Source organism: Durio zibethinus, chromosome 5 (assembly GCF_047325235.1).
Source record: "Durio zibethinus cultivar Kanyao isolate XHJ-2024 chromosome 5, ASM4732523v1, whole genome shotgun sequence".
NCBI lineage: Eukaryota > Viridiplantae > Streptophyta > Magnoliopsida > Malvales > Malvaceae > Durio > Durio zibethinus.
The window spans coordinates 31,727,001-31,754,882 of record NC_143166.1 but is presented as its reverse complement, the minus strand read 5'-3'; the positions used below and the strand labels follow the sequence as shown (position 1 = coordinate 31,754,882).

Sequence of the window (27,882 nt, the reverse complement as noted above, 5' to 3'; positions counted from 1 at the left end):
AAAATTTTAGGTGAGAAGATATTTTTGATTTTCGCCTAAATGGTAGATGAATTAGAAATATTTTTAATAAATAAAAAAATAATTAACTTTTTTTTCAACGATGAAATCTCTTTAGAAAAACAAATAGGATTATTGAATACTCTTGAGATAAGGAAGCATTTTGAAAATTCTTCCAGATTGATGAAAAAATCTTAAAAGTTATTTTCAATATTTAAACATTAAAATAAAAATCATTAGAACTAAGATAATTGTTAGGATAATTTAAAATTAAATGGTACCATCTTAGGATGGGCATTGTGGGGGTACTATAACCTTCTCTACATGTAATTGAACTCTTAAACCTAGTTTTATTTAGAAAGTCATAATCTATTTTTTAAGGACCTTTAATCAAGCTTTGAAGCTTCTTAAAATGATAGATTCATTAGGTGATCAATCACACCTAGTTAAAAAAAATTTATGGTGACTCATCTTATTAAGTCTAGCTATAGATTTATGGATTTATAAGTTATGACACCAAACACCATTAATTTACAATATAAAAAAAATTTTAGCAATAGAAATCTACTGCTGATTTGCAATCACTTTCAAATATATTTTTCAAAATGGTAATAATTATTTCATAATTTTTTATGGAATTATTTAAGGATTTTCAAGCCAAAAATGCCTTAAATAATTTTGGCATTTTTTATATCAAATGCCATTAATTGCAATATAAATTTTTTTTAATTCTAACGTTTTTTATACCAAATGCCATTAATTACAATATAAAAGAAATTTTTTAGCAGCAGAAATCTACAATTGATTTGCAGTACTTTCAAACATAATTTTCAAAATGGTAACAATTATTTCAAAATTTTTTATTTATGTCAAATTTAAAAATAACGTAATTGTTTCTTCCAGAATCCTAGAATACCATAGAGAGAGGTATATTTCTAATTCCAAGACTTTGGATATTATGGGTACTGTTGGAAATCTATCATTTTCCATCGGAATCGGATTATCTTAAACCAAATATTAAAATCAAATACCTAATAGTAAAATTTTGAAAGAAACTACATGGATTTCTTCGAACCAAACATCCCCTAAAAGTCTACCATTTTCCATTGTAATAGTGATGGCCTACAAGTGAACAAACATATAAAATATGTCTCAAACTCCTAAGCAAGCATTTGATTTGGGTGAAAGTAATTTTCTCTCTCGAAATTTTATTTTTTATAATTTGATTTCTTAATTTGATTCAAAAAAATATAATTATTATTTTTAATTTTTAATGATATCAAGAAGTAAAAAAGTAGGAGAATAAAAACTCTTCTCTCTTTAAAGGTTTTTAAGATTTCAAGGATAGTAAAATTTTTTCTCACTTGCCCTCACTTAATTGTAGTTTCAAATTATATAAATAACTTTATTTACCTTAGCAATGTAGTAATTTTTAAACAAAATATGATAAAAATAAATTTTTTCTTAATATATCTTATACAAAGATTACGTTTTTAACATAATATTATTGAAACCTTAACAAAAATTATGATTAAAAACACTATCTTTGTAAAAAAGAAGAAAAAAATTTATATTTCATAATTTAACAAAAACAACGTTTCTAAGATAAATGACGTGATCTTTATTAAAAATATGAAAAAATTATTTTTCAAAAATTAACAAATACAATATTTTTAAAATAAAAAATACAGTTTTTGTTTAAAAAATGATATTTCTAAGATAAATATACAGTTTTTGTTGTAAACATAAAAAAATATTTTTTAAAATTCAACAAAAATGATGTTTTCGATATAAAAAAACACTCTTTGTTAAAAAGATGATATTTCTAAGACAAAACGCAGTTTTTATTGAAAATAAAAAAAAATTCAGAATTCAACTAAAATAATGTTTTTAAGATAGAAAACGTAATTTTTGTTAAAAAGATCACATTTTTAAGATAAAAACACTTTTTTTTTTTGTTAAAAACATGTAGAAAATATTTTCAAATTTTAATAAAGATGATATTTTTAAAATAAAAACACATTTTTTGTTGAAAAGATAATGTTTCTAAGATAAAAACATAGTCTTTGTTTAAAAATAAAAAAATATTTTTTAGAATTTAATAAAAACAATGTTTATAAGATAAAACATAATTTTATTTTGAAAAAATTACTTTTCTAATATAAAAAACATAGTTTTTATTTAAAATATGAAAAAAAAATATTTTTACTTAATAATTTACAGATAAAATTTAAAATACATTTATTTAATATTATTACATATAAAATTTGTTCTGAAAGCCCTCGAAAGAGATGGTATCCAACCCCCACATCAACCTTATCACAAAAGTCGATGCCCATGTTTTTTCTGTATAGAGACAATCGATATTAGGATAAAAATTAAATTTATAAGATTATATTTGTTGAAAATAAAAAAAATATTTTTCAAAATTGTTTAGTTTTAACAATAATAACATATTATTCACAAATTACGTGTTATTCACATGTCAATATTATAAAAGTTATGTACTATTAAAAGATAATATAATAAAAAAATTTATTAAGTAATCTTACAATTTTATGAACTAAATACAAAAATTTTACATTCCTTAAATTAACAAAATTTAAGAATCACAAATTTATTTTCAATATCAATTTTCTTCTAAATCATTTTCACTTTCAAAATCTAAGAATCCACGAGTCGAATGTTTCCTAAAAAGTATTTGGATATGATAGTGTTAATATATATGGTGCTGGGACCAGAGGGGGAGTCCTTCGAGAGCAAATGCAGCAGCAGTTGTTGCCATGGCCCCCAAAGCAATCAGAAATGGAGGCCCCAAGCCACTGTCAACTGGCCTTGCATTGCACATCATTTACGTGAACCAAATAATTGTGCCAAGTCCTTCTTGCTACATCGCTTCTGTTATATAGTTAATGTCGATACTACCCAATCGGCATCCAATGTTTTGGCAGTGGTATCTCCATGAAATGCCAAAATCATAAACAATGTCGCCCAAGCCTATGTAAAATAACCTTATCTTGAATTTGTACAATTTGCTTCATTATTGTGGGAACATGTCATGTTAGTCATCTAACTCTATTCAAGTAAAACTTTTGGAATAAAAGAAAAGAAAGAGGTAAAAAAAATTTTGTTAGAAACATTGGTCCTATGTTACCACATTGATACATTGAAAAATTTTAATCCAACTATCCAAGTCCTTTTTTACCACATTGGCACCACTTTAATAATGAATGTTTCAATGATTCGAAATTATGAATTACTTGTATATGTGACAGATTAGGCATCTATCTACCTTATATGAGTTGTTTGAATATAACGGATTAATTTTGATGATATAAAGATGGATGGACTATATTTTTTTTTTGTCTTAAATTTATCGAGATTTGGTATTTATTTTAAATTTTGACTAATTCAAAATCAAATCGGGTCAAATCTTAAAAAAAAAAAAAATTTTTTTAAATTTATTTTTTTCATTTATAAAACTCGAGATTAAAACGTTACTTAAAAAAAATCAAATTTCTTATCACTCGAGTTAACAAACATTGATGATTTGACTATATTTATTACGAGATAATATCCCTTTTGAGAGCTCAAAATTTGAATTCACAATTTTATCTTTAAAAAGCGGTGCTGTGACAGATGGAGAACAGTGATCCTTATTTATAAAATTACAATTCAATCTCTAATTATTAGATGCGGAATTATATTTTCTTCAACACTTATCCTCTAATCAAATGTATTCGATTTTGTGTTTCTTGAGAAGCAATACGGTTTCTTATAGATAGCGTCGTTGTTATGAACAAATGAATACCGTTGATACAAGGATTGCCTGCTCTTAAGATTAAAACTTTTTTAAACCTGATTTATTATACGGTCCAAAAACACTATGAGGCCTGCCTGAGCAATAGGACATTGCATCACTCATAAAAGCTCAGCAACAGCTCATCGGTGAGATTGACTTGTTTGATTAATAAACAAGCCTATCTAACATACTAAATGAACTGATCCAACTTGTTCATGACCACTTGGTTTGTTACCTAGCTTACTACTGCCATGTCCCCGAGAATAATGGAACTCCATTAAACCTTGACCTAAAAAATCCCCAAAAGGCCACCTTATTGAATAATATCTTCAATGAGGTCCAAGACTACACTTAATATATTTTTGGTTTTGGACTAATGTAATAAAAAAAACCCTAAACTTTACCACTCTACTTCAACAAATTTTTATATTTTATTACATTCAAATAAATTTTTAATTTTTAATTTATATCTAAATAAATTTTTAAAATTTAATTTGTATTCAAATAATTTTTAAATTTTTAATTAATATTTAAAGAAGCTTTTAACATAAATCAATTTTTTATTTAAAATAAAGATTTATTTGAATATAAATTAAAAAAAATTATTTTAATTCAATAAAAATATAAACACTTATTTAAAATATGAAATAATTTAAAGATTTTTTTTAATATTTTAGCATTTGTTTTTCATATTTAGAAAGAGATATCTCAAGTTAATTGCGCAGCACTAGCTCAAATAGTATGGATATTGTACAGATACTTAAATTTTAATATAGCTGAGAAGTGGTGATGGAGACAAGAAGCATTCAATGTAGAAATAATGATAAAGAACATGGTTATGGCTGAAGGGATGGGTGGTCCTTGGAAGGGTAAACTCAAAGTGCCGATGGCTCTCTTATTTCACCCTTTTCCCTACTTCTTAAAGCGGTAAAATTTATTGCTATGCCATGTAGAGCTGGCTCAAGAGTCCCTTTCCATGGTCAGAGAAAAGGACAATTGGAGTTTTTGATGCTTCCAGGGTCAGCCATGTACCAAAACCTGTGAAACTTGGCTGTCCCCCCTGCAAGTATGTCTGCTTCTCAGACAAAGATTTGAGTATCTTTTGGCAGGCTAAGGTGAACCAACCACAACCAGCTAAAATTTCAAAGAAGGCTACAAAATTTCAAACAGAGTCTCGTACAATAAGGTTTTATAACTATGTTCATGTTATTTGACCTACTTCTTCTCTTTTAGTAGATATGCTTTTTAGTGAACCATGAACGTGGATTTCGATGACAGTATAGATCAGATCATTTTCCGACAAAAACTTAACCATAAAAAGACAAGGAAATCTCCAAGCCATGAAATTCTATTGCCCAACCGTTCTACTCAAAAGCTTTTAAGCAATTATTCTTGGCAAGATAATTTTGTACGGTACAACGATTATGAAAATTCTGATGGCAAAAAGCAAGGGGAGTCCCTACTCATTTATTAAAATGACATTAAAGCATAAAATAGGCCCTTCGTGATTAACAATTCTGGATTATAGAGATGCCAGTAACTGTGCTTCTTTTGGTTACATATGGATGGTAAGAAAACTGCAGTAAAGAGCTGTTGAATGAACTTCCCTTAGCTCATGGTAAGAAATGTAGTGACCTCTATTTTCCTTGAGTTAAATTTACAGGATATGTTTTCACTCATGCATGTCTCCTTTGCCGTCACTTATTGTAATAAATTTGCAGTAACATCATGTTTGTCACTCTCACAATCTATTAGCAGTTCATTGCTACTATACTCAATTAGTTAGAATGTCAAAATCCCAACTGACCACAACACTACAAAATAGATTTTTAAATTTCAGCCATGGTTATAAAAGCTCACAGACAGAATTTGATCCTCCCAATATCTCCAGAAGAAGGCACAATAAGGAAGAGGCTTAAACACAAAATGAATTACGCCAACTGATGAGAAAAGCACCCAAAGAGGTAGCAATGGAGTTGGAGATGATGGAGACATCACATTTCTAGTTTTGTTTGATATAAAACTAGCTACATATCTGGTAGGCAGTGAGATGGTGGCTTTGGCCATGCCTGGTTTCCATGATGGCAAGAACTTTGGACCACCTTTTTTTTTTACTAAATTGAAGTCGAACCCGTGACTGTCTTTCACAGTTCATTGAAAGTACACTACACGCATGAACCAAAATGCATGAAGAATTAATCAGAGAAACATAGTATTTGAATGTTAAAGAAACTGATAGAAATTACTGATTTTGGCAGAAACAAGGCCATGCATTCTTTGAGTCGTAAAAATCTTGGGTTTGAGTTCCATTGAGCCACTGCTTTTCTACAAAAAAACCAAAAATCCAGTGTTGTTTTATGAAATTGTTTTTTTTTTTTCAATACAAATAAGTGGTGGATTAAACGATGTACCACTAATGAGATAAATTTGTTGAAAAATAAAATTCGAGTGATTGAAGCGGTACAATGCCTGGTGATTGGCATGGTGTCTATCGGTAGTGTACTTGATGGAAAAATCGTCAGATCTTCCCCTCGGATGTCACGGGTGTTCAGCATTCCCATTTCCACCACACCATTTGGCTACGGGCCTAGACTTTTTCTGAGCCTGGACCGGTGCGTGCTCCATGACAATTTAATCATGCATGTCAATTCTCGTGACTTAATGATTTTACAAATTTGCAGGGAAGTCAATCATATAAAAATCCATTGGTCTCCTGCCTGGACCCGCTTAAAGTGCTCTGGACAGGAAGAATATATTACTAATATTAATATACGAACTGTTCAGCACAAATCACGATTATGTATTCCCAAATGATAAAAGAAAACACTGTATCCCAAATTTTGGGCTCCCATCTGAAAATCGAATGCCAAATGGTTTGTACACCATCAAGGCCCATCCTTGTCTGATACTGGGGCTTGACCCCGTTGGTTTGCGGGGTGTATATTTCCGTAGCCCAGCTCCTGCAAAGCACCTGGGTCCAGGGGTCCTTGAAAGGAAAATTAAACCGAATAAATATCAAAAGAAGCTGGCCCATCATTACAACCGGAAAATCTTCACAACTCGAAAGAGCCAAGACCTCCTTCATTTTTTCTGCCAAGGAAAATGGCCATTCTGTAGCTATTTAGCTTACAGAATAACTGCTGAACGGAAAGAGGTGAACCCTAAAATGCAGAAACATAAATAGGCTGATAGTTTGAACAAAGTAAAAGCACACGCTAAATAATTTGTCAGTCCATACTTCACAGGCTTTTAAGTTTAAAAAATAGATGGCATATGTGATGACAAGTTTCACGAAGAAAAACAAATAGTCAATTCTTTGCTACAAGCGGATCATCCTCCTCGCATATGGGCACCTAGTTCACCAAACTGATCATCAGCTTCCACAGTATCCTCAGACAGGCGAACTGCATCCAGCTTCTGTTTGAGGATTTCTATAGCATTAAGTACCAACTGAGAAGCTTTAATTGCACCAGTGGATTCAACAGTAAAGATGAAACTGTCTTCTTTGGCATATATCTCCACAAGCCCTGGCTTGCCCATAGCTTCAGCTTTCTTGATCACTTCATCATCATAGGTATATGCCTCTGGATCAACCACCACAACCTGTCTTCAAAAAATTCATAGTTAGCAACAGCAGCAGTGAAATAGAATAATGGCTTCCAATACAGGGACTCAAACAATGTTATTCAAAAAACATGAAGCATTCGACACTCAATCAAGTCAGAGTGGCCATCAACAGAAAATATGACAATAAAATAAGCCTCTAACCTGCAAACTATTTCCTAAATACTTCAACAACGTAACAGGCATAATAATTACTAAATACGAGATTGTATAATCCAATAATTCTAATAAAAACAAGAAAATCCTGATCTTCAACATCATTGTAGCAGTGCAGGAGGGCAATTAAACAAAAGGCTACATATAATGTAGTTTGACAGCTCACTTTGTTAGCCTATGAGATAAGAACAGCGTGGGAATAGCAGCCCTACTACAAAGATAGAAACCCCATTCCAGAACCGAAGTTCAACTTCCATCAATATCCTCATGATGCACAAAATTAAAGATACATCATAGGAACTTTTGTAAGAAACATATCCAAGATATCACACTGCTAAAACACATATATATTTGTTCAACTCATTCAAACTTGTAACTTAGAAAGGAAGTAGATGATGTAGTTAGTAATTCTAATATCCTATTCAAAAGATGAAATTAATCAAAACCAACAATTTCTTTAACAGTTTAGAACCTAGTTTGATAGCCATACAGAGCAAATCTCAGTTTATTAGAATTAATGTAATTGTGAAAAAAGAAAAAGAGAACCTGTTGAGTATTAGGATCAATGTCAAAGACTCTAGTAGGACTACTCTCGACAAAGCTTTGCTTCTCCTCAAGTGTCAAGGTTTCCATCAAATCTTCATTGATATGAATCTCAGCTTCATACATGAAAGTCACAGTCGCAGCAGGTGACCATTTCGCATGATCTTTCCCTATCCCTTTCCTCGCAATAGCCCTCAGCCTCAATTCTTGCCCCCGCCGCAACTTCACAATGATAATCCCCCTGAAAATAAACAGTTATTTTCTACAAGTCTCTAACCTTAAAAGGGTAATGCAATATAAATGAGTAATTTACAATTTTACCCCCAAAAACCTTAAATACCTTTGCTCAGAGGAATCGTAGCCAGCGGAGTCGGTGAAATCGACGGGAACAACCGTATGATCGGAACTGTACAGATCCTTGCTGGTAACATCGAGGGTTTGATCGTTCATGCATTTGGCACGAAGATGGAACTCGACGGAGCAGAACTCGCACTGGCCGTCACCGTCGCAAGCGTCACAGTCACGCGAGAAACGCATAGACATGGCGCGTTCGCTGGTGAGAGGGATGAGCCCAAGGCGATGGGCGATGAACTCGTCATTAAGGACGGAGGAGTTGACCTCGATTTCGACGAGGTCGATTGCTATGGTGGGGACCTCGGCAATCATGACGCGGCGGAGGGCGTTGGCCATGGAGGCGTCAGTGTCGCGAAGCTCGAATTTCGCGTAGTCGTCCTTCAGTTCGCGAATTTTGACCTTGGGGAATCGCTGGTAGGAAACTCCTTCCATTTTTCGATTATTTTTATCTTTCTTCTTTTTGATTGGATGGGTTTTTGTCTCTGCACCTCAGAACCCTAAAATGGATGAGAGAAAGACAAGCTTTGTCGAAGCGAAGGGCAACTGATGGGAGCGCATAAAACCCAATAGGGGGGCTTTTGCTTGTTTGCAGTGTCGGCTTGTTATTGGCTTATTCATTGGAGAACGAAGCGGCGTCGTATCTTGTTTAGCTAACATCTACGGACAAAACTTACATAAAATTATTTAGTAGGAATTTGTGAAAATTTTTTAAAAAATAATTTAATAAAAAATTTAAACTAATAAATTGATAAAATTTAATATAAAAATCAATAATATATAAAAAATTATTTATAATTCAAATTTGATGATACTTATTTAACGACAAAAATTTGATGATACTTAATAACAATTTTATTAAAAATATTATCTAAAAATATATATAAATTTATTAAATTTGTTTCAAAATTTACATACTTAATCTATGTAATGAGATCAAATTTAATTTTTAATTTTAATTTAATCATTCTTTAAAAAAAAATTTATGAATTTCATCTAAAAAATTTGATCTAAATATTTCTCTAATACTAGTGCAGTACTTAAACTCACTGCAAATTAAGTTTTTTTTTGTTGTTTTTTTTTAATTTTTAAATAAAATATGAAAAAAATATAAATAAAAAATAAATTGTAAAAAGTAAAGAAAATAAAAGTAAAACAAAAACTAGATTTATATATTTGGAACTTATAATTTAATTTAATTGATCTATACAATTTAAAATTTAAAATTTAATATATATAATTTCTTCTCTTTTTCTTAAAATAAAATCTTTTTTATAACAAAAATACATATTTTCAAATTAATACGACGTTGGACACTACTAACATTTCTACATCTAGAAATACTATATTATGTATAAAAAAATCTTGACCAGCAGAGAATTAAATCTTCTGTTTTTTTATTAAATTCAACGTCAATAGTAATAAAAATAGCAGTAAGAAATGCAGTAGTAATAGGGTATTGGCGTTGTGTTTTCCCTTTGAGCATGTTTACATTTTTTTCTTATTTACTAATTATTCAATTCAATTTATAATACTAATTGCCAACCATTAGTCTATCTCTTGCAAACAACTCCTCGCCCGTCAATTCCACTGCCACAGCTTAATCCTGGCATCTCCCAACTATTCAAAGAATCATGTTCATTGATTCCAGTGAACCGAGCAACAGCACAGTCTGGGGCAAACAGGCTTGAAGCGTGAAAATCTCTGTACCCTCCCATTACCGGCATTTTTGCACCAATGTTTAGGTGACTCACGTAGCCAGGCTTATAAGTTTGTCCCAACACGCCATTCACTTCGTCACTCAAAGAGTAGAATTTGAATCCAAGATCAAGATGAGCAAAACAGTCTTCTTTTGTTATGCCATAGTTGTGAATCCTGGAATCTTCTTCAGTGATTGGAACCACCTTGGCTGTGATCTTGAAGTTCCCTTCAACTTCAACAATAATGTTGTTAGCGTCACCAGCTCTGGTGATAGAGACAATCGGAACATTTAGAGATTGCCACTTGGCGCCTTCGGTTTCTGGGAGAATAACAGGTTCTCCATCAAAGGTGAGGCTGAGGCGGTCGATGGAGTCATCCCATGTCAAGGTTTTCAGGGCACCAAGGAAGAGTTGGTACTTGTCAAAAAGGATGACAATGGATTGCACCCAAGTGAAGTCTCTCTTCATGTTTTCATTTCGCTTGCCAATGAAGTGGCCATTAATGTGTAAGTTGGAGTCAGAAACAAGGCAAAAGTCTTGGTCTTTCTTGCCATGGAAGTAGAAGGTGGTGCCGTCGCCACCTATGAATCGAGGGTCCTGGCACACTGCTCCTGACCTATCACACTCTGCCATAAGCAAAACATAGGGGTTAGAACAATTGTCAAGATATACATTGAAAATAATAGTGATGACGCACAAACAAAAATTTCTATAAATCCATTATAATACTTTCACGGTTTCAAACAAATACTGAAAAAATAAGCAATGCCCTAAAGAGCATTACATTTATGTAGTTTAAGGAAATGGTTATTATGGATATATTAGTACGGATTGATCATATATGAGTGGGTATGTATGTTTTCTCTGCAATTATGATGAGGTGCATTTAAAACTTACCGCAAACAGGCTTGCAAGTGACGCAATCAACCTCACATCCACCGGGACAAGAGCTGGGGCATGCATGCTTCATGTTAAAACATTGAGGGTAGTTTTTGTTCTTGCATTTGACAGTCTTAGGTGAGATATATGAAGGAGGACTCTGTGACTGAGTGGGAGGATATGTGGGAGTTGGAGGTGGAGGAGGGTTCTCTGATTTTGTGGGTGGAGATGGAGGAGGATTATGTGACTGAGGGGGCGAAGATGGTGGGGATGGAGGAGGATTCTGATATTTTGTAGGAGCAGATGCTGGAGATGGAGGAGTATTCTGTGGTTCTGTTGGAAGAGATGGTGGAGGGGTGTAAGTAGTCGGTGGAGTTGAAGAAGATGGAGGAGGGTAAGTAGCCGGTGGTGCTGCAGTAGGAGCGGGAGTGTTGTTATCATCGCCTGGAGGAGAGTCAGGAACTGATGGTGCCTTAGTAGGAGCGGAAGCGTTGTCACCATCGTCCGGAGGAGAAATAGAAACTGATGGAGGACCTGAGGTGCCGTCGGCACATATAGGTTTGCAAGAAACACAATCAACTGTGCATTCCCCATCAGGGCAAAACTTTGGGCATACATGCTCTAGGTTATAGCAGTACTTGTATTTCTTGATCATGCATCTTGCACGGCTCAGGTTGTTGGCAATTCCTGGTGGAGTTGCCCCAGCTATAGCAAGCAAAACAAAGAGGAGAATCGGCAAAAGGTGCATTTTTGGTTGAGCCATTGAGGCCATCATCAAGCTGAACCAATCTTGAATTTATTCCTAAATGGTTGAAACTTCAATGGCTTGTTATTTTATGAAATTGTCATTGCCAATGATCACCCCTTTTATAGACTTTCATTTGGAGAATTAATGAAGTCCAAAGTTCCTAATATTTCGGATCGCCATTTTTCGTTAAGTGAACCTTTTTCATGCTTCTTCAGCAAGTCAACCAAAAGGCCAAAAAAATAAGTCGGCAAGTCAGCTCAATTATATTAATTTCGATTTTGTTGCTTTGGCTATAAATATGGCATCACTTAACCGCGAAGGGGGAGAGGACACTTCCAGCAAATGCTGCCTTACATCACCTATATTATTTTCAACATTACAAAGTCAAACCAAAATGAGAAAAAAAAAACACAGAATTACATTACTAACTGAAGCATCAAGCTTTCACCCGAACAGCTGATCTAAGGTAAGAAAACAATTTAAAATATCTCAAGGGTTAGAGCACAATAAACCAAAATATAGATAGAGGTTGTATGTGAGGAAGTTTTACCGGGGGGCACTTTTCTTGTTCTAATGGTCATCTATGTTTAACCTAATAATCGGTAGACTAACCTTTACAACCAATGTATTCTTGTAGTTGTAGTTTCCTCTGTTGTTTTAAGCATGATTTCGGCCAATGAAGTTTTGGCTTAGTGCTAAAGAAGAGGTCCTAGAATTCTGAAATTTTAAGGTTTAAGTCTTGCTGTTTTTGTGAGTTTGATTATTTAATTGTCATAATTTATTAATTGATTATTTTGGAATTATAATTCGATTATAATGTAATAATTGATTATTTAATTAATTATATGGTTCAATATTTGATTATGAGTATAATTTAAAAAAAAAAAAACGTAATTCCTTAGCAAATCAGCTTTTCTTTGATCTGATTATCAACCAAGTCAAGAAAAAAAGAAAAACTGCCTTTGGTTACCTCTACGGTGTACTTTTATACAAATTATCAAAATCTTATCTGATTAAAAGTTTTTCATTCAATTGATGTTGTTCAATTATTTAAATTAGAAAGTATTCTTATTTATTTTAAAATTTTTAATTTACTTTTATTTCGTGTCTCTATCTATTTAATTCATCTAAAGAAGTCATTATGTGCTTAAATTTTAAACCCTCTCATACCCACATCTTTCAAAGATGTGTTCAGCATTATGATGTTAATGTGTAGGGAGCAAAAGCATGACCAATACAAGTATACTGATAAAAAATTAAAAAAAAAAGTACTGGTTATCTAATTAATCAGTCTCTAAGCTAGGGCGAAAGGTAGGAATTTGAAAAAGAAAGACAAGGCATTCCTTACCTAAGATTAGGAAAAATTTGTCACATGACTGTTATATCAGCATTTTTATCTTAGATGAAATCAGCATTATTCGTTGGGATATTTAATCTGCAGCCACTTCCATCCCCCAACAGATTTTATTTGATGATACCATACTATAAACCATCCTATCAAGAGTAGCTCAGTAGTTCATGCCTGTCAACCGTAGAGCAGAGCAGCTCCTTGAGCATGGATTATCAATCTTCTTGCACTTTCATGGGTAATTCATTTAATTTATAGAAGCATTTCATTTCTATGTTTATGGTGATTGCCCCAGTGTAGGATCGAAGATATTAAGGAGTAGTTTGGATAATTCATTCAACATGTGCTCAATAAACACCAGCTCAGCTTAGGGTCTTGACAGCAAGAGCAACAACAGAGTACAGTTGACTGGTATGATATTCACTTGCCAATTGAAAAAATGAAATTGCTCGACTAATTGTCTGGTATTTTTCTTCTTCTTGAAGCCTAAACATGTCAATCCCGTTGAGTCTCTTACCATTAGCCTACGATTTGTACGTAAAACATGTTTCTTGCTAAAACATGTACGTGGGATAAAATGTTCTACGAAAATAAAATTTGAAAATCTAATTATGAAATTTTCATTTATAGATATCCAATTGTGAAAAGTAATATAATTTAGATTAAAATTAAACATAAACCTATTTTTAAAATATATCAGTGCTTTTTTAAAATTTAAAAGCTTTTTTTTTTCTATGAAATTTTTAAGTATTGATGGAGAATGGACAATATCTGGTGATAGATCATGGCAAACAAATTTATTTTTAATATCTGGTGAGAGGAATATATATTGCAGGACAAAAAAACAATGGGTTTGCTAAAGGCAATTTCCTTACAAAAACTGAAGCAATGATTTGCTGTTGGGATGACAAAACAAAGCACATGCCACAATCTCCGCATGGTTTGTTCGATTCAATTCAACCTTTGTTTTTTGTTTTTTTTTTTTTTTTTTGCATTTGTATGTCTTCCCAAAAAGATTTCGTCAGCATTTGTCTACTATTCTATGTACTTACATTGTTCTGGGCATTTTCCTGATGGAAATCAAGGGAAAAAGAAAAATCAAAGAAGAATTTGAAGATTGAAGCCATCACATTCGGCTCAAAAAATTCCGTGCAGATTAAAGGCCTATAAACCGTAGAATACAAATTTTCCTTGGATTGCAAAAAGGCCTAAGAAGGTAAAAAAGATAATCCCGTTGCAGGCTGAGGCTCCTGGTGCTGGGTTTTAGACTTTGAGTTGGCTCTTTTTCTCCCAGCTATCTTCTTTGTAGTTCAATAATCAAATGCTAAAACCTTAACTTTGGTTCCTCCATTCTAAGAATAACTTTTTCAAACATGGGGAAACCAAGCTCACGGTGAATATTTTTTCTTGTGTTTTTTGTATTTCTTTTTATATTATCTTCCCTGATTAATCTTTTAAACTTGGGGTTTCTGCAATATTGCAATTTTCCTCTTCTTTTTTGGCAGACCAGATTCTTCTTCTAAATCCGATAAAAGTTTGAAAAGAAGGTCCAGTTCTATGCCAGTGAGTTTAAACTCTTTTTTATCTAATTTTTCAATCAAATTTATGTTATATGTAAACCTAATAGTTTCATTTGTTTTCTATATGCAGAGGTTAAAGATTCTGTTGCCTCCTTGACTGCCGTGAAGGACATAACAAAGGTGACAAGAGTCTTACTGGCAAACATTTTTTTTTAATTTGTTTACCCTTAGAACTATAGGCTACTAAGCAAATCTAAATGTATTATTCTGTGGGACTTTGATTCAATGCATGAATTTTTTATAATCTCAGTGTTTAGTGCATAATAATATCTAAAGCATGCTATGGAAAATTGTTTTGAGCTAATATGGATGGATTCATTTGGTGCAATTACCTTTCACTTTTGCCTCATATCTGTGCATTTTATGTCAATTATGTTATATGTTATTGGGATATATAAATTTAAATGATATGGTTCTTTTCTTTTTTAAACTTTGCAACTGAGATATGCAATTTTAAACTTTTATAGCATTTGTAATTAGAATGTTGCCACACTCAGATAACAGTATGATTGTAGCAACATTACTATTGGAATGGTTGGTTTTGATGATCGGAAGTAGAAAAATGAGAAAAAAAAAAAAGAGAGCTTTGTTCTTCGTAGGCAAGATGATGAATTCTTTGGAATTCTAACATGCTTTATAGAGTACGACCTGAGTTCTGTTGGATCAGCTGTGAAATGTGGATTTGTGGTGGGGTTGGGAAGGAAGAGGGGCTTGGGAGAGGTGACTTGGTGGCAATAAATCTTGTCAAATTTCTTCCACTGACATTATTTTGAGGATAGAAGTAAATGTTTCCCCTAACTAAAGCAATGGCATCAGTGATGCCTTTGGCATTGCTCTCTTCTATTTTGGGTTAGAAAATGAATGAAGATGTACACTCTTATTTTGGAGTTAAGAGTTTGCTAATGAAGCCCTTGTCTCCTACCAGAAGAAGAAGCTTCAAAGCCGACAGAAGAAATTGAAAGCATATGATCTGTCTGCCCTGTCAGAGTTTCTTCCTGAGTTGAAAGCTCCCAAACAACCAACTACTGCAGCTGATTTCAAGCTCAATTGCAAATCTAGGCAACGATAAATGTGCGTGCTTCGATTCTGTGATTCTATCTTGTTATAATGCTCGATTTTCTCCTGCAATAAAATACCTGATTTTAATGAATGAATTCTTATCAGATTGAAAGAGGGAAAACAATTGAGTGCAGTTCTTAAGCATCCAGCTTTCCAAGCTGATCCACTGGCTCCCATTCATCAACGCTTACAGAGCACACAGCCTGTTTTAGATGAAAAACCAACGAAAAGAACCAAAAATGGTGGGAAGAAAAAAAAGAGTAAAACATCAAAGGCTTCATCCGGACCTCAATCCATGGATATAATTGCTGGGCTTTCCTTCATCAGCTTTCAATTTGTTTGCATTGAGTTGCTCAAAGTTTGTTCTTAATTCTTTCTATCTTGACCTCGTTGAAAATTTTTAACCCTTTCTTCCCCTTCCTGAAGCGTAATGTACTTCACCATTCTCTTTTTTATACGAATGTGTTCTAACTCTTTAGACTCTTCAATATAGAATACTAAATGAAAATAGGAGAAATTTTGGTGAATTATCTAATTGCTGCTTGTATATATATCTTCAATTTATTATTTACGGATGAAAATTAAATTTGATAATTTATATATTTATATAGTATAAAATATTAAAATTTATATTTTTATATTATATTTTATATAAAAATTTTGTATCATAATTCATATTTATATGAAAATATAAAATTTTTTTAATTTTATTAAATATATATAATTATGATTAAAATTTTAAATTATATTATTTTATATTTTATTTTTATATTATATTTATATCATATTATTATATTATATTTTAAATTATCTTTCTCTGCTGAAAATAACCCTATAATCTGTGAATATAGATGCTTAAATAAAAAGGCCCAACCCGCATTTTATTTCCTTCGGAATTTTGTTTTATAAATTGTTCAAGTCGGATTCCATCTTTTTTTTTTTTCTATGTTTGGGTTCCATTTAGATTCCATTGCATTGGATCCTTTTTGGGGACAATTGCACTGTGATGCATTTAAATAGCACATCGCTGAACACTTGAGGTTCCTCCCAGAGCAGTCGACTGCCCTTCGATAATACATAAAAAGTCCAAGGTTAAAAGGTTTTTTTTTAAATCATGCAAAATTTAAAAAGAAAAGAAAAGGATTCTTAGGATATCTAGACAGGACACGTGATCAACTTCCAACTCACAAATATGTCTGGTCCTCTTCCAATGACCAGTGTCCAGAAAGATTGGATTAGAGGCGGTGTGGCGCCACTCCAATTCCCCTCAAACAGTCAAACTCATCCAAACATGGCCTTGGCTCAAGTCTCTGCTTCTCTCTCTTTTTCCATTCACGGTACTCTCTCAATCTTGTCCATTGACATTGCTTATTAAAAAGTCTGTATTGCAATTTTCACGAAGTACAAATTACGTTGCAGATATCTGTCTCATCAGCTCACCAAGAACCCATACAATTTCTCGTTTACCCATATCGAGTTTTTCACGAAGCGGCTCCACTTTTGCCACTGGTTCCCGTCTCTGTAGGCAAATCTGAATTTTTTCATAGTTTATGAATATATTGTTTTTCTATGCTGTGGGTTTTGTCTTTTTCCTTCGTGATAAATGCTATAGTTAAACCAAAAACTTGGGTTTTTAATGCAAATATTGGGCACTCTTTGAATTTGTTTGAAACAATTGTACTTCGTAAATGGAAGTGGGGTTTTATGGGTGTGTTTTATTGATCCGTCTATTGCAAAGGACAGTGTGAAATGTGATTTATTAGGAGCAGCAGACTATGGTTTAATTGCGAAATATGCATTGGAAAGGAATAGTTTTTGGACTAGCAGAAAAACTACTTTTAATTTTTTTCTGTTGTTCTTTGCTTATGGTTGTTCAGTTATGATTCAATATTATAGTCTAGCTGTTTTGTTGATATTTAGATGCCTCCTGGTTCCATTATTGCTTTGTCATTTTCTTTGCCTAGATTCCCAAATTCGGCTGGCAAGATTGATTCGTATAAACATTTAGTGTTTTGATCTTTCCTTTTTACCATTTTATGCACTGTTTGGTTTTGGTTGATGAAATTTTATACGAAGATATGATTCTATTCCATTTGTTACCCAAACTTTCAAAGCTTCCTTCCTTTGGATTCATGTTCTTGCAACTAAAGGAGCCCAATGTTTAATCTGAAATTAGTAGAGTGAAAGATAGTGCATGCTTTTGCCCGCAGTGATAAGGAGAACATCTAACCAGAGGAAGCCCGCATGTAAAGCAACACCAGTTTCCATTAAATGTGAGCAAAGCACCAAGGAGGGCAACAGTTTGGATGTATGGCTAGGCAGACTTGCAATGGTTGGCTTTGCAGTGGCTATTACTGTTGAAATATCAACCGGCAAGGGACTTTTGGAGGTATAATCCAACGCGCCTTTGTTTTCTCATTTCTATATGTATGTTAGGACAAACTACCATGTTAAAACGCGTTTCCCTTGGTCTTGCAGAATTTTGGCCTCACAACCCCGTTGCCGACGGTAGCCTTGGCGGTGACAGCGTTGGTTGGTGTTTTGACAGCTATTTTCATCTTCCAGTCCGCCTCTAGAAGTTGATCACTGGTGAGGTCTTAGAATTTATCATCGTGAAGATGTTTACAGCTGCAATTTAATTTGTTCATTGACAGTAATTCATCTGTCTTGCCAACAAAAGGATATGTTTAAGATTGTACAAGAAATTCTTCTTTAAGTTTCCTTGAATGCCTTCCTCTCGTGGTGGTTCTTTTACTCTGTTTCATATAATTTTCTGTTTTTTACAGTGATGGTAAAGCCCTAAAACAAAATTGGTTCAATCTTTCTGTATTTTAATGGCTCATTTCTGACATAGGAAATGCTTCTATATCTCATTTATTAATACAGGCTTTAGCAGTATATCTTTTTAGAATAGGAAAAAAAAACAGTTTTATTGAGTAAAAGATTTCTTTTGACGCAAATAACATTCAGAAATGCTAAACAGCCCTCTTACTTTAACCTGTTCGGGTTGAAAGGAGGTGTTGCGAATAAAGTCTGACAATTACCAAGCAAAGCACATCCATGAAATCGGATGCAAATCTGAATCAAACTTAACTCAATAATAAACGCACTCGTTGCAAAGCTCAATTATTCCTTCTTTCCCCTTGCCCTAAAGATACGACAGAACGCACTCTGACAATTTTCAAAACTGAGCATCACAATGTCGTAAAATGCCAACCCAACCCAATGAAAAAAAGATGCGGTAATTATGCAGCCACCCTACAACTTAAGGAAAACAAACTCTTCAATGGCAGGTACATCACCAATCCTCTTTAAAGATTCTTTACTAGGTTGCTCGTCTACTCCTATGGCCATCACTGCTTGCTTCCTTGGAGCAATCCTCCCAACACTCATGAAGTTCACATTCACATTCTCCTCGCCCAAAATACTTCCTACCTTACCAATCATACCAGGCTGATCAACCTGTCTGCAAAGTATAATACTACCCTCTAAGCTCACATCCACTCCAAACGAACCCACCTTAGTCAAATGGGGAATTCCATCCTTCACCCGTCCTTCAACCTTAATCTCACCAGTCACTGAGATGGCGCTTGCAAATTTTGATTCGACATTGGCAATCTGAACTTGAATGGACTCTAGTGGATTCTCAGATAAACCATCTAAAAGGATCCGTTCCTCTGTAATCCGCAGCCCTCTCTGTTTAGCAGTGTAATCAGCATTAACTAGGTTCACAAAAACACTGGTAATGGGCTCAATTATGCCCTTGGTGATCATTGCACGGAGCAACCTTGTATCAAGGTCGTCAGGGGCTCTAGAGGAAGCATATGATACTTTCACATTTTTAACACCACTTCCACCAGCTACCAATTGGACAGCCAGCCTCCCAAGTTTCTCAGCAAGTTCAACATATGGTTTCAACTCTGTTAGAACCTGCGGGAGAACAGATGAGAGAAACAACAATCATGAATTACTAGTGCATAAAGAAGAGAAACTAAAGGTTATCAACAGGAAAGAAATGAAGAAAAATAGATGGCAAAACTACAAGTCATTGTACCTCTGCAGGAACCATTGGTGCATTGACTGCAGTTGCAGCAAGCTCCCCTTTCAAGGCTCCAACAACAGCTTCAGCTATTTCAATAGCCACTCCTTCCTGAAAAACATACCAATGCTTCATTTGATAGTCTCATTCGGAAACAAATGAAACATGGATATAGGCATCAAACAATTAATTCACCTGAGCCTCAATTGTACTAGCACCAAGATGTGGAGTGACAGTAACCCTCTCATGCTGCACCAACTTGCTGTCCTGTTGTGGTGGCTCCTCAGTGAAAACATCAAGAGCAGCCTGAGCTACAATTCCAGCATCCAATGCCCTCACAAGAGCCTCTTCATCAATCACTCCCCCACGAGCAACATTGACAATACGAACACCTTTCTTCATCCTAGCAAATGTCTCATCATTGAGCAACTTAGAAGTAGCAGGGGTGAGAGGCATGTGTAAAGAGATAAAATCTGCGGTCGCAATGGCTTCATCAAAGCTCACTAGCTCTACCCCTATAGCTCGAGCACGATCAGCCGGGGCATAAGGATCATGAGCAATAACATGCATGCCAAGTCCCTTGGCTCGCCGAGCTACTTCTGATCCAACCTTTCCGAAACCCAAGATAGCAAGTGTTTTTCCAACAAGGGATACACCCACATATTTGTTCCGCTGCCACTTCTCTACATCATAAAAATATGCATTGGTGATTCCCTCAGGCTTGAATCAACGGAACCAATTACTCACAAATTATAGATCCACATATATTCACCGAAAACATTTCCCATATTTAATCATAGCAAAAAGAAAATCTAAAAATAAAATTGAGATTTAACCAATCCACAAAGAATATAAAAAGTTACAAAAAAATAAAAAATAAAAATCAGTTCTCACCAGCCTTGACGGAAGCATCAGCCTGAGCCACGTTTCTAGCCATAGCAGCCAAGAGCGCGATCCCGTGCTCAGCTGCCGCAACGGTATTAGCAGTAGGCGCATTGACAACCAAACAACCATGCTCGGTGGCGGCAGCCAGATCCACATTATCAATCCCAACACCAGCTCTCCCAACTACCTTCAATCTCCCACCAGAAGATTCAAACACCTCGCGGTTCACTTTTGTTCCGCTGCGCACAATCAAGGCATCGCAAAGCGAGATCTTGGTGCAGAGCTCTTCGGGAGAGAGGTTATAAGAGCAGTCCACGTTTGCGAACTGCTTGAGCAGCGTTAAACCCGCTTCGCCAAGTTTTTCGGCAACGAGTACTGTGGGTTTGTTGGAGAAAGAGGCAGCGGAAGCGGTTATGATTAATAGGCGGCGTTGCGGTTGGGAGCGAGAAAAACGAAGATTGTTAAGAGAGGTGGCGGAAAAAGCGGAAGGAAGGCGGGATTTAGAGGTAAGGGAAAGGGATGGGTTTTTTAGAGTTGGGGTTTTGAGAGAAGCCATGGTCGACATGCGCAGAGGTGAGATTGACGAGGTTTTCTTGCAGAAGATGCAGCAAGCGAGGGAAGAGAAGAGGGACAGTGTGGAATTAATATTTTGGTAGGTTTGCTGGATACAACGAAGGGAGTCAGAAGGGTTGCACGCGCACGCGCACGCGCTTATCCGTGGAGCGGGAAAGTGGGAGCGTGTAACTACGCCAAGTGGATGAGACTGGGGGATTATAATTATTTTTTCCAATGAACATTACCAAAAATAGCTTGGCGTACGTGGTATATTTAATGCAATATTGAACACTTTTCCCTATTATATATTTTTTAACTCTATTTAATTTTTTTATCATGTCATTTTTTACTTTTGAGGTCAATTACCGTAACTTATCTATATCATTATCATTTATTACTAGAATGAAATTGAAGCAGTCCTAGAAAATATTAGTGAAAAGTGAAAACAGGTAGGCATTCACTTTCACATTTATTGAAAACATTTTAAAATTTTCATGGAATAATATATAAATTAGAGTCATCATTAATCAAACCCACCAATCCAAATCCTAACCACCTTTGGCAATTCCTTGATAAACAAATTAAGCTCGCTTGGTTCAACATTTACACGTAAAATTATATTGGCTTAACATATTATTTAGGGTTTATTTAGATAAATATTGAGATTAATTTTAATAAAATTAAAATTAATAATTATTATTATAATTATAATTAAAAAACTTATAATAAATAAATTTTATTAAAATTAAATTTTAAATTTAATTAATAATATAATAAATTTAATTATATCATTCTAAAAATATGATGAAATCCAAATCTTCACTTATCATGTCAACAAGCAGGACTTAGAAGTATGATAATGCGTTTTAGGGTTGGTGGAAGAAAATTGATGCACTGACCACGTTCTTTGAAGTCGCGTGTGTGGTAGTTGCGTGAAACTTGCAAGGTAACTGGAATATGCTGGAGCAAGAGTAAGCCAGGCAGAATCCTTGATAAGATTCAATCATCCAGCTACCTGAAATTGAGTCGATACAATAAAAAATTTAAATTTAAATTTAATTTTTAATTTGAATCTCGATATTCGATTCGAATTCGATTGAATTTTAATTTTTTAATTCAAGCTTAATTCGTGATCAAAATTAAATTATTTGAACTCGCTTGATTAAACTTGATTAATATGTTAAAATAAGCTCGATTCTTATATTCAATAAAAATTTGATTATTTGTGCTCGAGCTCAAACTCAAATTTGAGATATTTTATTAATTAAAATAATAATAAAAATTTAAATATAAAAACTTGATTAGACTTGTGAATTACTCGAGTCTGAGTATAAAAATATTAAAACTCGACTCGATCGATAAATCAAATTACTTAAATTCAAGCTCGATTCAAAAATAATTTAACTGAATTTAAATTTTATTAGAATTGAACCCAAATAATTTATGAGTATTAATGTATAATTTACAACTCTGAGACCGAAGTTAAGAAAAACCTGATAAAATCTACTTGGCCTCTCTAAAAATGCCACAACCTAATGTAAAAAGAGATCTTTTAAGTTTTTGATTCTTTCTGCTCCGCATACAGCAGTCAAATCTTTGGTTTTTTTTCTACCATGCCATTTAATTAAAAGTTTTGTCTCCATGATTTTAGATTTTTAAGTTTTATGTTTAAATTTTATTTAATTATATAATGTTTATTAGATATTAATTTGATTTGTTTTATTAATTTTGTTTTTTCCATATTAAAAATTATTTAGTTGCAATTTTTAATTTACATGTAATTTCATTACAAAAAATTAAAAATACTTGTTTTATGACAGATTATCTCAATTTGTATTAACTTTAATTTTTAAAATAAAAAACATAAAGTAACAATGAAATTAAGTAATACATTTGATTATTTTATCAAAAACAATCTACTATTGTAATATAAAATTAATTTTTATTTCAATTCTGTATTAAAAAAATCTGCTATCTCAAGATTTTAACAAGTCATTATACTCTTCTGTCAATTGAAAATTGAAAGAACAGCCAGCTTCCTTAGATGACATCAAACCAAAGCATGTAAAAAGATTATGAGTTCACATTACGCTTCCTTATATGATTATCACAAATCCAATCAGAACTGAGAGTCGACTTCAATAGATAGCAAAATTCGAATTTAACTCACATTTCTCAAATTCATAATTTGGGCTCTCATGCTTCATCTTCAAGATCCCTAGCTAGATGGAAAGGCAGATGATGGCAAACATCCAGAGGCACAGTGGAGCAAATAGAAAACTACGAGTTCAATATCAAAGAAGCAAATGGAACAACAAGATAATGAAACCTTGGGATTAGGTACTTTGGATTTCACACTCCCTTGGATTGGAGTCAAGCAAGGGAAGATGATTGTGATGGAGCAGCATTACAATGGATAAGAAAAGCATCAGCCAACATGTGCCCCAACTTAGCCTGGGCCTCAGTTGTTAAGTGAAGGTGATCCTCTTTGAGAGTCAACCCTTTGGCATCCACACATACTACATTTGGCAGGTTGATCCCCATCTGTGCTTCCCTCACTTTCTCCATGTACCTCCCATCCCCCGATGCAATTGCAACCTGCAAATTATGCAGTATTATTAAAATTCGTAACTCATTCCAACACTTGATTCAATGATATACATAGTTGATAAATAATGCGAACCTGAATTACTGGAAGCGAAGGCAAGCCCAGATCCTCACGCACATTATGAATCAACCTCTCCATATTTCCCTTATAGGCTTCAGCATCGTGCTGCGACGACGTATCGCTCTCCCCTTGGTACCAAAGCACAGCCTTGATCTCCCCTTTACTCTTCAAGCTCTCTTTGGTTCTCTTCAGCATACTCTCATACAAATGTTGCCCACGAGCCCATTCTTTGATGGCGGTGCCACCCACGGCGCACGGCACCAGGCCCACGCAGTCGCTCCCCAGCTGCTCCCTCACAGCATTGGCGAACGACATTCCGGGGCCCACTCCGCAGATCTTGCGGGTATCAATGTCGTAGTGAAGCGGCTCTCGCGCCTGCTCCCACTTGAGCTTGGAGCTGAGGCGGAGGATGGAAGGGTGCGGCTGACAGTCTAGTGGGACGACGCCGTCCCAGTGGTGGTGCTTGGAGACGCCGCCTCGACCAGCCATGTTGCTTTGGCCTGAGAGGATGAAAATGTGTTTGGGAGTTGGGGAGGATTGATCTTGTTCTGGAACAGGGATGTCTGTCTCCATGGTTTCTGGAATTTGGATTTTTTAAGATTTGGTTTAGTTGGGCACTTGAATTTTGAAGGAAAATGATGATGCACTGGACGGCAGTTTGCCGTTTGCGTAATATCAGCGCAGTTTCCAAAAGGGGCCTGTTTGGGAAACTATTTTTTTAATTTAGGTTTTAGCGTAGGTTTGGAATACATCGCACTACCCGGTGGGGGTGCAATTTTTACAAAAAGTAGAGTCCATAGTGGTTTTTAAATCCAAACGTATTTGGTGATGCGAATTAAATTTTACTATTTGTTTATTGAAGGTTGAAGGTATAAATGAAATGGATCGAATTTAAATTAATAAAATTTTAATTTTAATTTTAATTTTAATTTTAAATTTTAAATTTTGATTAATTTAATTAAATTTATTTTTATAATTTAAATTTAATTTGAAATAAAAATCAAATTATTTGAACTCATTTAATTAATATATAAAAATAAATTTAATTTTTATATTCGATAAAAGTTTAATTATCATACTTAAATCCAATCTTAAGTTTAAGATATTTTATTAATTAAAATATATTAAAATATAAAAATTGATTAAATTTATGAGTTATTTAAATCGAATATAAAATTGTTCAAATTCAATTTGATCAATAAGTTTAGATAATCGAACCCAAATTTTATTTAAAAATAATCGAGTTGAATTTAAATTTTATTTGAATCGAATTCAAATAATTTATAAGTATTAATATATTATTTATACCCTTACTTTGAAGCTTCATTCTGCCACAATTGCAATTACGCTTTTCATTTCTTTCATTTAACTATTATTAGCTTTTAACATTTTATTTTTTTAACTTATAATGTATTTTTATTAATTTAATATAAAACTAAAATTTATTATATAATAAATTAATTTTATTATATAATAAATTAAAAATATTTTTGAATTATTTATTGAAACTATTATTTGATTTTTAAACAATTTAATAATTTTTAATTATTTATTAATTTGATAAATATTAAATAATTTAATATTTTTATTATATACTACTTTTAATCAATGTTCTTAACAACCGTTTTTTATTTTCATTATAATTTATCTCACTATTATATTTATTTTTATATATAAATGTATATCTCATTTTTAATTTTAATTTTACTACTATAATAATTAATTTTATTTTCATCATTATTTTTAATCTCATCGAAGTTAATCTTACCATTCATCTAAATAACTATTACTTATTGTTTGGGTTTTGGATTCTAGATTACGTATTTGGAACGGTTCATAGCACAAATCAATCCAATTTAGTTCCTCTGATCTATACACAAAAGAGAAATATTTTTTTCTTCAATTCTAATGTTGTTGAGTTTGATTCTCACATATGAAAATGTTTCAATTCTAATGGGTATAGTGTTCAACCACCATTGAAAACATTATGAGAAGCAACCAAATCCATTTAACGTCAGATTATAAAATTAATAAAGAATTTACTGACAGGAGAGACCCGTTAAGCAGATTTGTGGACACATTCTATACCTCAACTGAATTGAAACCGCTAGGTATTTACTTGAGAAATAGTTACCCCTTAAAGAAACAATAGTTAAGTTCCGCAAACGAGTCAAATGTTTAGGTACCTTCCTGGCCAAGGCATTGTCGGAGAGATTCAGGAGCTGAAGACTAATCATGCCACTAATGGACTCAGGCAACCGACCAGAAATTACATTACCAGACGAAGAGAGTACCTGAAGCTCAGTTGAGTTAAAGATAGAGCTTGGCAAAGTTCCATTAAAAATGTTGCTTGAGAGATCCAATTGGCGAAGGTGCTGCATGTGGCCAAGGTCTGCTAAAAATGAACCAAGAAGATGGTTGTTTGGGAAGACCAAGCTGGTTACCCTGAACATGTCTGGTGCTCCTGGAATGCCAATTTTAGTGCAGGTCACTCCATTCCGTGCACATGGCATTTCATCATCATAGTTCCAGCTTCGCAAGACTGATAATGGGTCACCGAGGATGGAATATTTGAAAAAAAGTAAAATGACCCTATAAGTGTTAGGAAAATGGGTCTAGCCCCATGTAATTGATTTTAGACCAATCAAAGGTCATGAACTTTGGTCTTTCTTTTTACATAAAGTCCTAGCTACTTAATAAAAATAGGTGAGATTGTTTTAAAGTAGTGTCACAAACCAAGAAGAGAAAGAAGAAAAACCAGGAAAAGTAAAGAGAAAAAAAGAGAAGAAAAAGTTGGTTGAACAGAAGTTTATCTATGATCCGATTGAGCTGAAACTTTGTCAGTAGATTTATGATTCAAAGTTCTACATTTTAAACGGTGAAGATCGTGTTTAAAGCTCTCTGGGAATAAATCTAGGGTGTATTTGTTTAGTCACTTATTTAGTGAGATTTCTCTAATTGTCTCTCTAGTTGTTGATTAGCTTTAGTTTTAGCTAGAGAAGAACTTAGTATATCTATTATTTGATAGTAGTAATTTTTTTCGTGATCCGTAATTTTTTTCTCTGCACTAAAGGGTTTTTCACATAAATCTTAGTGTGCTTTATTTTTTCCTGCATTGTTGATTATTGATTGTTATATATTACTATGGGTTTATTGTAATATATTACTTCTGTATTGTTATGTATATTACTTCAGGCCCAATAAATGATATCAGAGTAAGGGTTATTTTTAAGACAACGATACAAAAGTAGCTCAAAACAGAAGTAAATTTTATTTGAGAGCATGGAGGTTGATACAAGTTTTATGATAAAATTGATAATATCAAATTATTCAATTTGAAAGCCTATGATGGAAGATCATTTATACTGATAAGATTTGTATAAACTAGTATTGGGTGATTCGACTAAACCAACAGATATGAAAGATAAAAGCTAAAAAAAATTAGGCAAAAATATGCTGGCTATAATCAGAAAATAGGTTAATATCAACGTATTTCATCATGTAGCGTAAAAGACAGATGCCCACATTATTTAAAAAAAATTGGCAACATTGTATGAGAAAAAAATAGGTATGAATAAAGTTATACTTGTTAAAAAGCTTACAATTTTATAGTACACGGATGGACGATCGATTACAGAGTACTTAAGTGATTTTTAAGATATATTTAATAGGATAACTACTATAGAGCTTAAGATGGATTATGAAATAAAGGTATTATTTTTTTTGAGTTCATTGTCAGACAGTTGGAATACTTTAGTTGTGACTGTTCTTAATTCAATTCCTGATTGCAATGTGACATTAGAGATGGTAAAAGACAGTATGCTTGATGAAAAAGTAAGGCAAAAAGATATAGCCTTGAGAATCAAGCTCTGGTCATAGAGAATAGGAGTAGAAACATCGATAGAGGTTAGAACTCAAAAGGTCATAGTAAGTCTAAACATTGATTCA

At 33.5% G+C, this 27,882-nt stretch overlaps 5 protein-coding genes and 1 pseudogene across 6 annotated transcripts; 2 read left to right on the top strand and 4 right to left on the bottom strand.

The window, feature by feature from the left end:
• Positions 1–6,991: 6,991 nt before the first annotated feature.
• Positions 6,992–9,005, bottom strand: LOC111282731 (DNA-directed RNA polymerases II, IV and V subunit 3). The gene is made up of 3 exons (XM_022870968.2): positions 8,463–9,005; positions 8,126–8,363; positions 6,992–7,402 (listed from the first exon to the last, which is right to left on the bottom strand). The coding sequence occupies exons 1-3, from the start codon at positions 8,906–8,908 to the stop codon at positions 7,130–7,132; spliced, it is 957 nt and encodes a 318-aa protein (XP_022726703.1). The 5' UTR covers positions 8,909–9,005; the 3' UTR covers positions 6,992–7,129.
• Positions 9,006–9,861: 856 nt separating this feature from the next.
• Positions 9,862–11,815, bottom strand: LOC111282933 (late embryogenesis abundant protein-related / LEA protein-like protein). The gene is made up of 2 exons (XM_089761511.1): positions 11,071–11,815; positions 9,862–10,799 (listed from the first exon to the last, which is right to left on the bottom strand). Exons 1-2 carry the CDS (start codon positions 11,813–11,815, stop codon positions 10,027–10,029), a joined length of 1,518 nt encoding a protein of 505 aa, XP_089617637.1. The 3' UTR covers positions 9,862–10,026.
• A 2,706-nt stretch (positions 11,816–14,521) lies between these two features.
• On the top strand, positions 14,522–16,267 carry LOC111283119 (uncharacterized; annotated as a pseudogene). The gene is made up of 5 exons (XR_016341999.1): positions 14,522–14,541; positions 14,654–14,711; positions 14,799–14,848; positions 15,654–15,799; positions 15,893–16,267. The product of XR_016341999.1 is annotated as an uncharacterized LOC111283119 (transcript).
• Positions 16,268–16,964: 697 nt separating this feature from the next.
• On the top strand, positions 16,965–18,541 carry LOC111282265 (stress enhanced protein 1, chloroplastic). Its single transcript, XM_022870273.2, has 4 exons — positions 16,965–17,124; positions 17,207–17,308; positions 17,998–18,176; positions 18,266–18,541. The coding sequence occupies exons 1-4, from the start codon at positions 16,980–16,982 to the stop codon at positions 18,368–18,370; spliced, it is 531 nt and encodes a 176-aa protein (XP_022726008.2). The 5' UTR covers positions 16,965–16,979; the 3' UTR covers positions 18,371–18,541.
• Positions 18,542–18,689: 148 nt separating this feature from the next.
• On the bottom strand, positions 18,690–21,326 carry LOC111282264 (D-3-phosphoglycerate dehydrogenase 1, chloroplastic-like). The gene is made up of 4 exons (XM_022870272.2): positions 20,721–21,326; positions 20,022–20,509; positions 19,842–19,937; positions 18,690–19,717 (listed from the first exon to the last, which is right to left on the bottom strand). Exons 1-4 carry the CDS (start codon positions 21,274–21,276, stop codon positions 19,046–19,048), a joined length of 1,812 nt encoding a protein of 603 aa, XP_022726007.2. The 5' UTR covers positions 21,277–21,326; the 3' UTR covers positions 18,690–19,045.
• A 2,003-nt stretch (positions 21,327–23,329) lies between these two features.
• Positions 23,330–24,711, bottom strand: LOC111282166 (putative carbohydrate esterase At4g34215). The gene is made up of 2 exons (XM_022870147.2): positions 23,950–24,711; positions 23,330–23,864 (listed from the first exon to the last, which is right to left on the bottom strand). The coding sequence occupies exons 1-2, from the start codon at positions 24,505–24,507 to the stop codon at positions 23,640–23,642; spliced, it is 783 nt and encodes a 260-aa protein (XP_022725882.1). The 5' UTR covers positions 24,508–24,711; the 3' UTR covers positions 23,330–23,639.
• Positions 24,712–27,882: the final 3,171 nt, after the last annotated feature.

Bases quoted from the DNA above. Each gene is read 5' to 3' on its own strand.
- LOC111282731 (XM_022870968.2), bottom strand. From the start codon at position 8,908: ATGGAAGGAGTTTCCTACCAGCGATTCCCCAAGGTCAAAATTCGCGAA. The intron at 8,364-8,462 runs GTATTTAAGGTT...GTTTATTTTCAG, and splicing joins TACGATTCCTCTGAGCAAAG to GGGGATTATCATTGTGAAGT. The intron at 7,403-8,125 runs GTTCTCTTTTTC...TTTTGAAGACAG, and splicing joins TTGATCCTAATACTCAACAG to GTTGTGGTGGTTGATCCAGA.
- LOC111282933 (XM_089761511.1), bottom strand. From the start codon at position 11,815: ATGGCTCAACCAAAAATGCACCTTTTGCCGATTCTCCTCTTTGTTTTG. The intron at 10,800-11,070 runs GTAAGTTTTAAA...TGCTTATGGCAG, and splicing joins CACTTGCAAGCCTGTTTGCG to AGTGTGATAGGTCAGGAGCA.
- LOC111282265 (XM_022870273.2), top strand. From the start codon at position 16,980: ATGTCTGGTCCTCTTCCAATGACCAGTGTCCAGAAAGATTGGATTAGA. The intron at 17,125-17,206 runs GTACTCTCTCAA...ATTACGTTGCAG, and splicing joins TCTCTCTTTTTCCATTCACG to ATATCTGTCTCATCAGCTCA. The intron at 18,177-18,265 runs GTATAATCCAAC...TTGGTCTTGCAG, and splicing joins CCGGCAAGGGACTTTTGGAG to AATTTTGGCCTCACAACCCC.
- LOC111282264 (XM_022870272.2), bottom strand. From the start codon at position 21,276: ATGTCGACCATGGCTTCTCTCAAAACCCCAACTCTAAAAAACCCATCC. The intron at 20,510-20,720 runs GTGAGAACTGAT...TTTATGATGTAG, and splicing joins TGATGCTTCCGTCAAGGCTG to AGAAGTGGCAGCGGAACAAA. The intron at 19,718-19,841 runs GTACAATGACTT...GTTCTCCCGCAG, and splicing joins CACCAATGGTTCCTGCAGAG to GTTCTAACAGAGTTGAAACC.
- LOC111282166 (XM_022870147.2), bottom strand. From the start codon at position 24,507: ATGGAGACAGACATCCCTGTTCCAGAACAAGATCAATCCTCCCCAACT. The intron at 23,865-23,949 runs GTTCGCATTATT...CATAATTTGCAG, and splicing joins CTTCGCTTCCAGTAATTCAG to GTTGCAATTGCATCGGGGGA.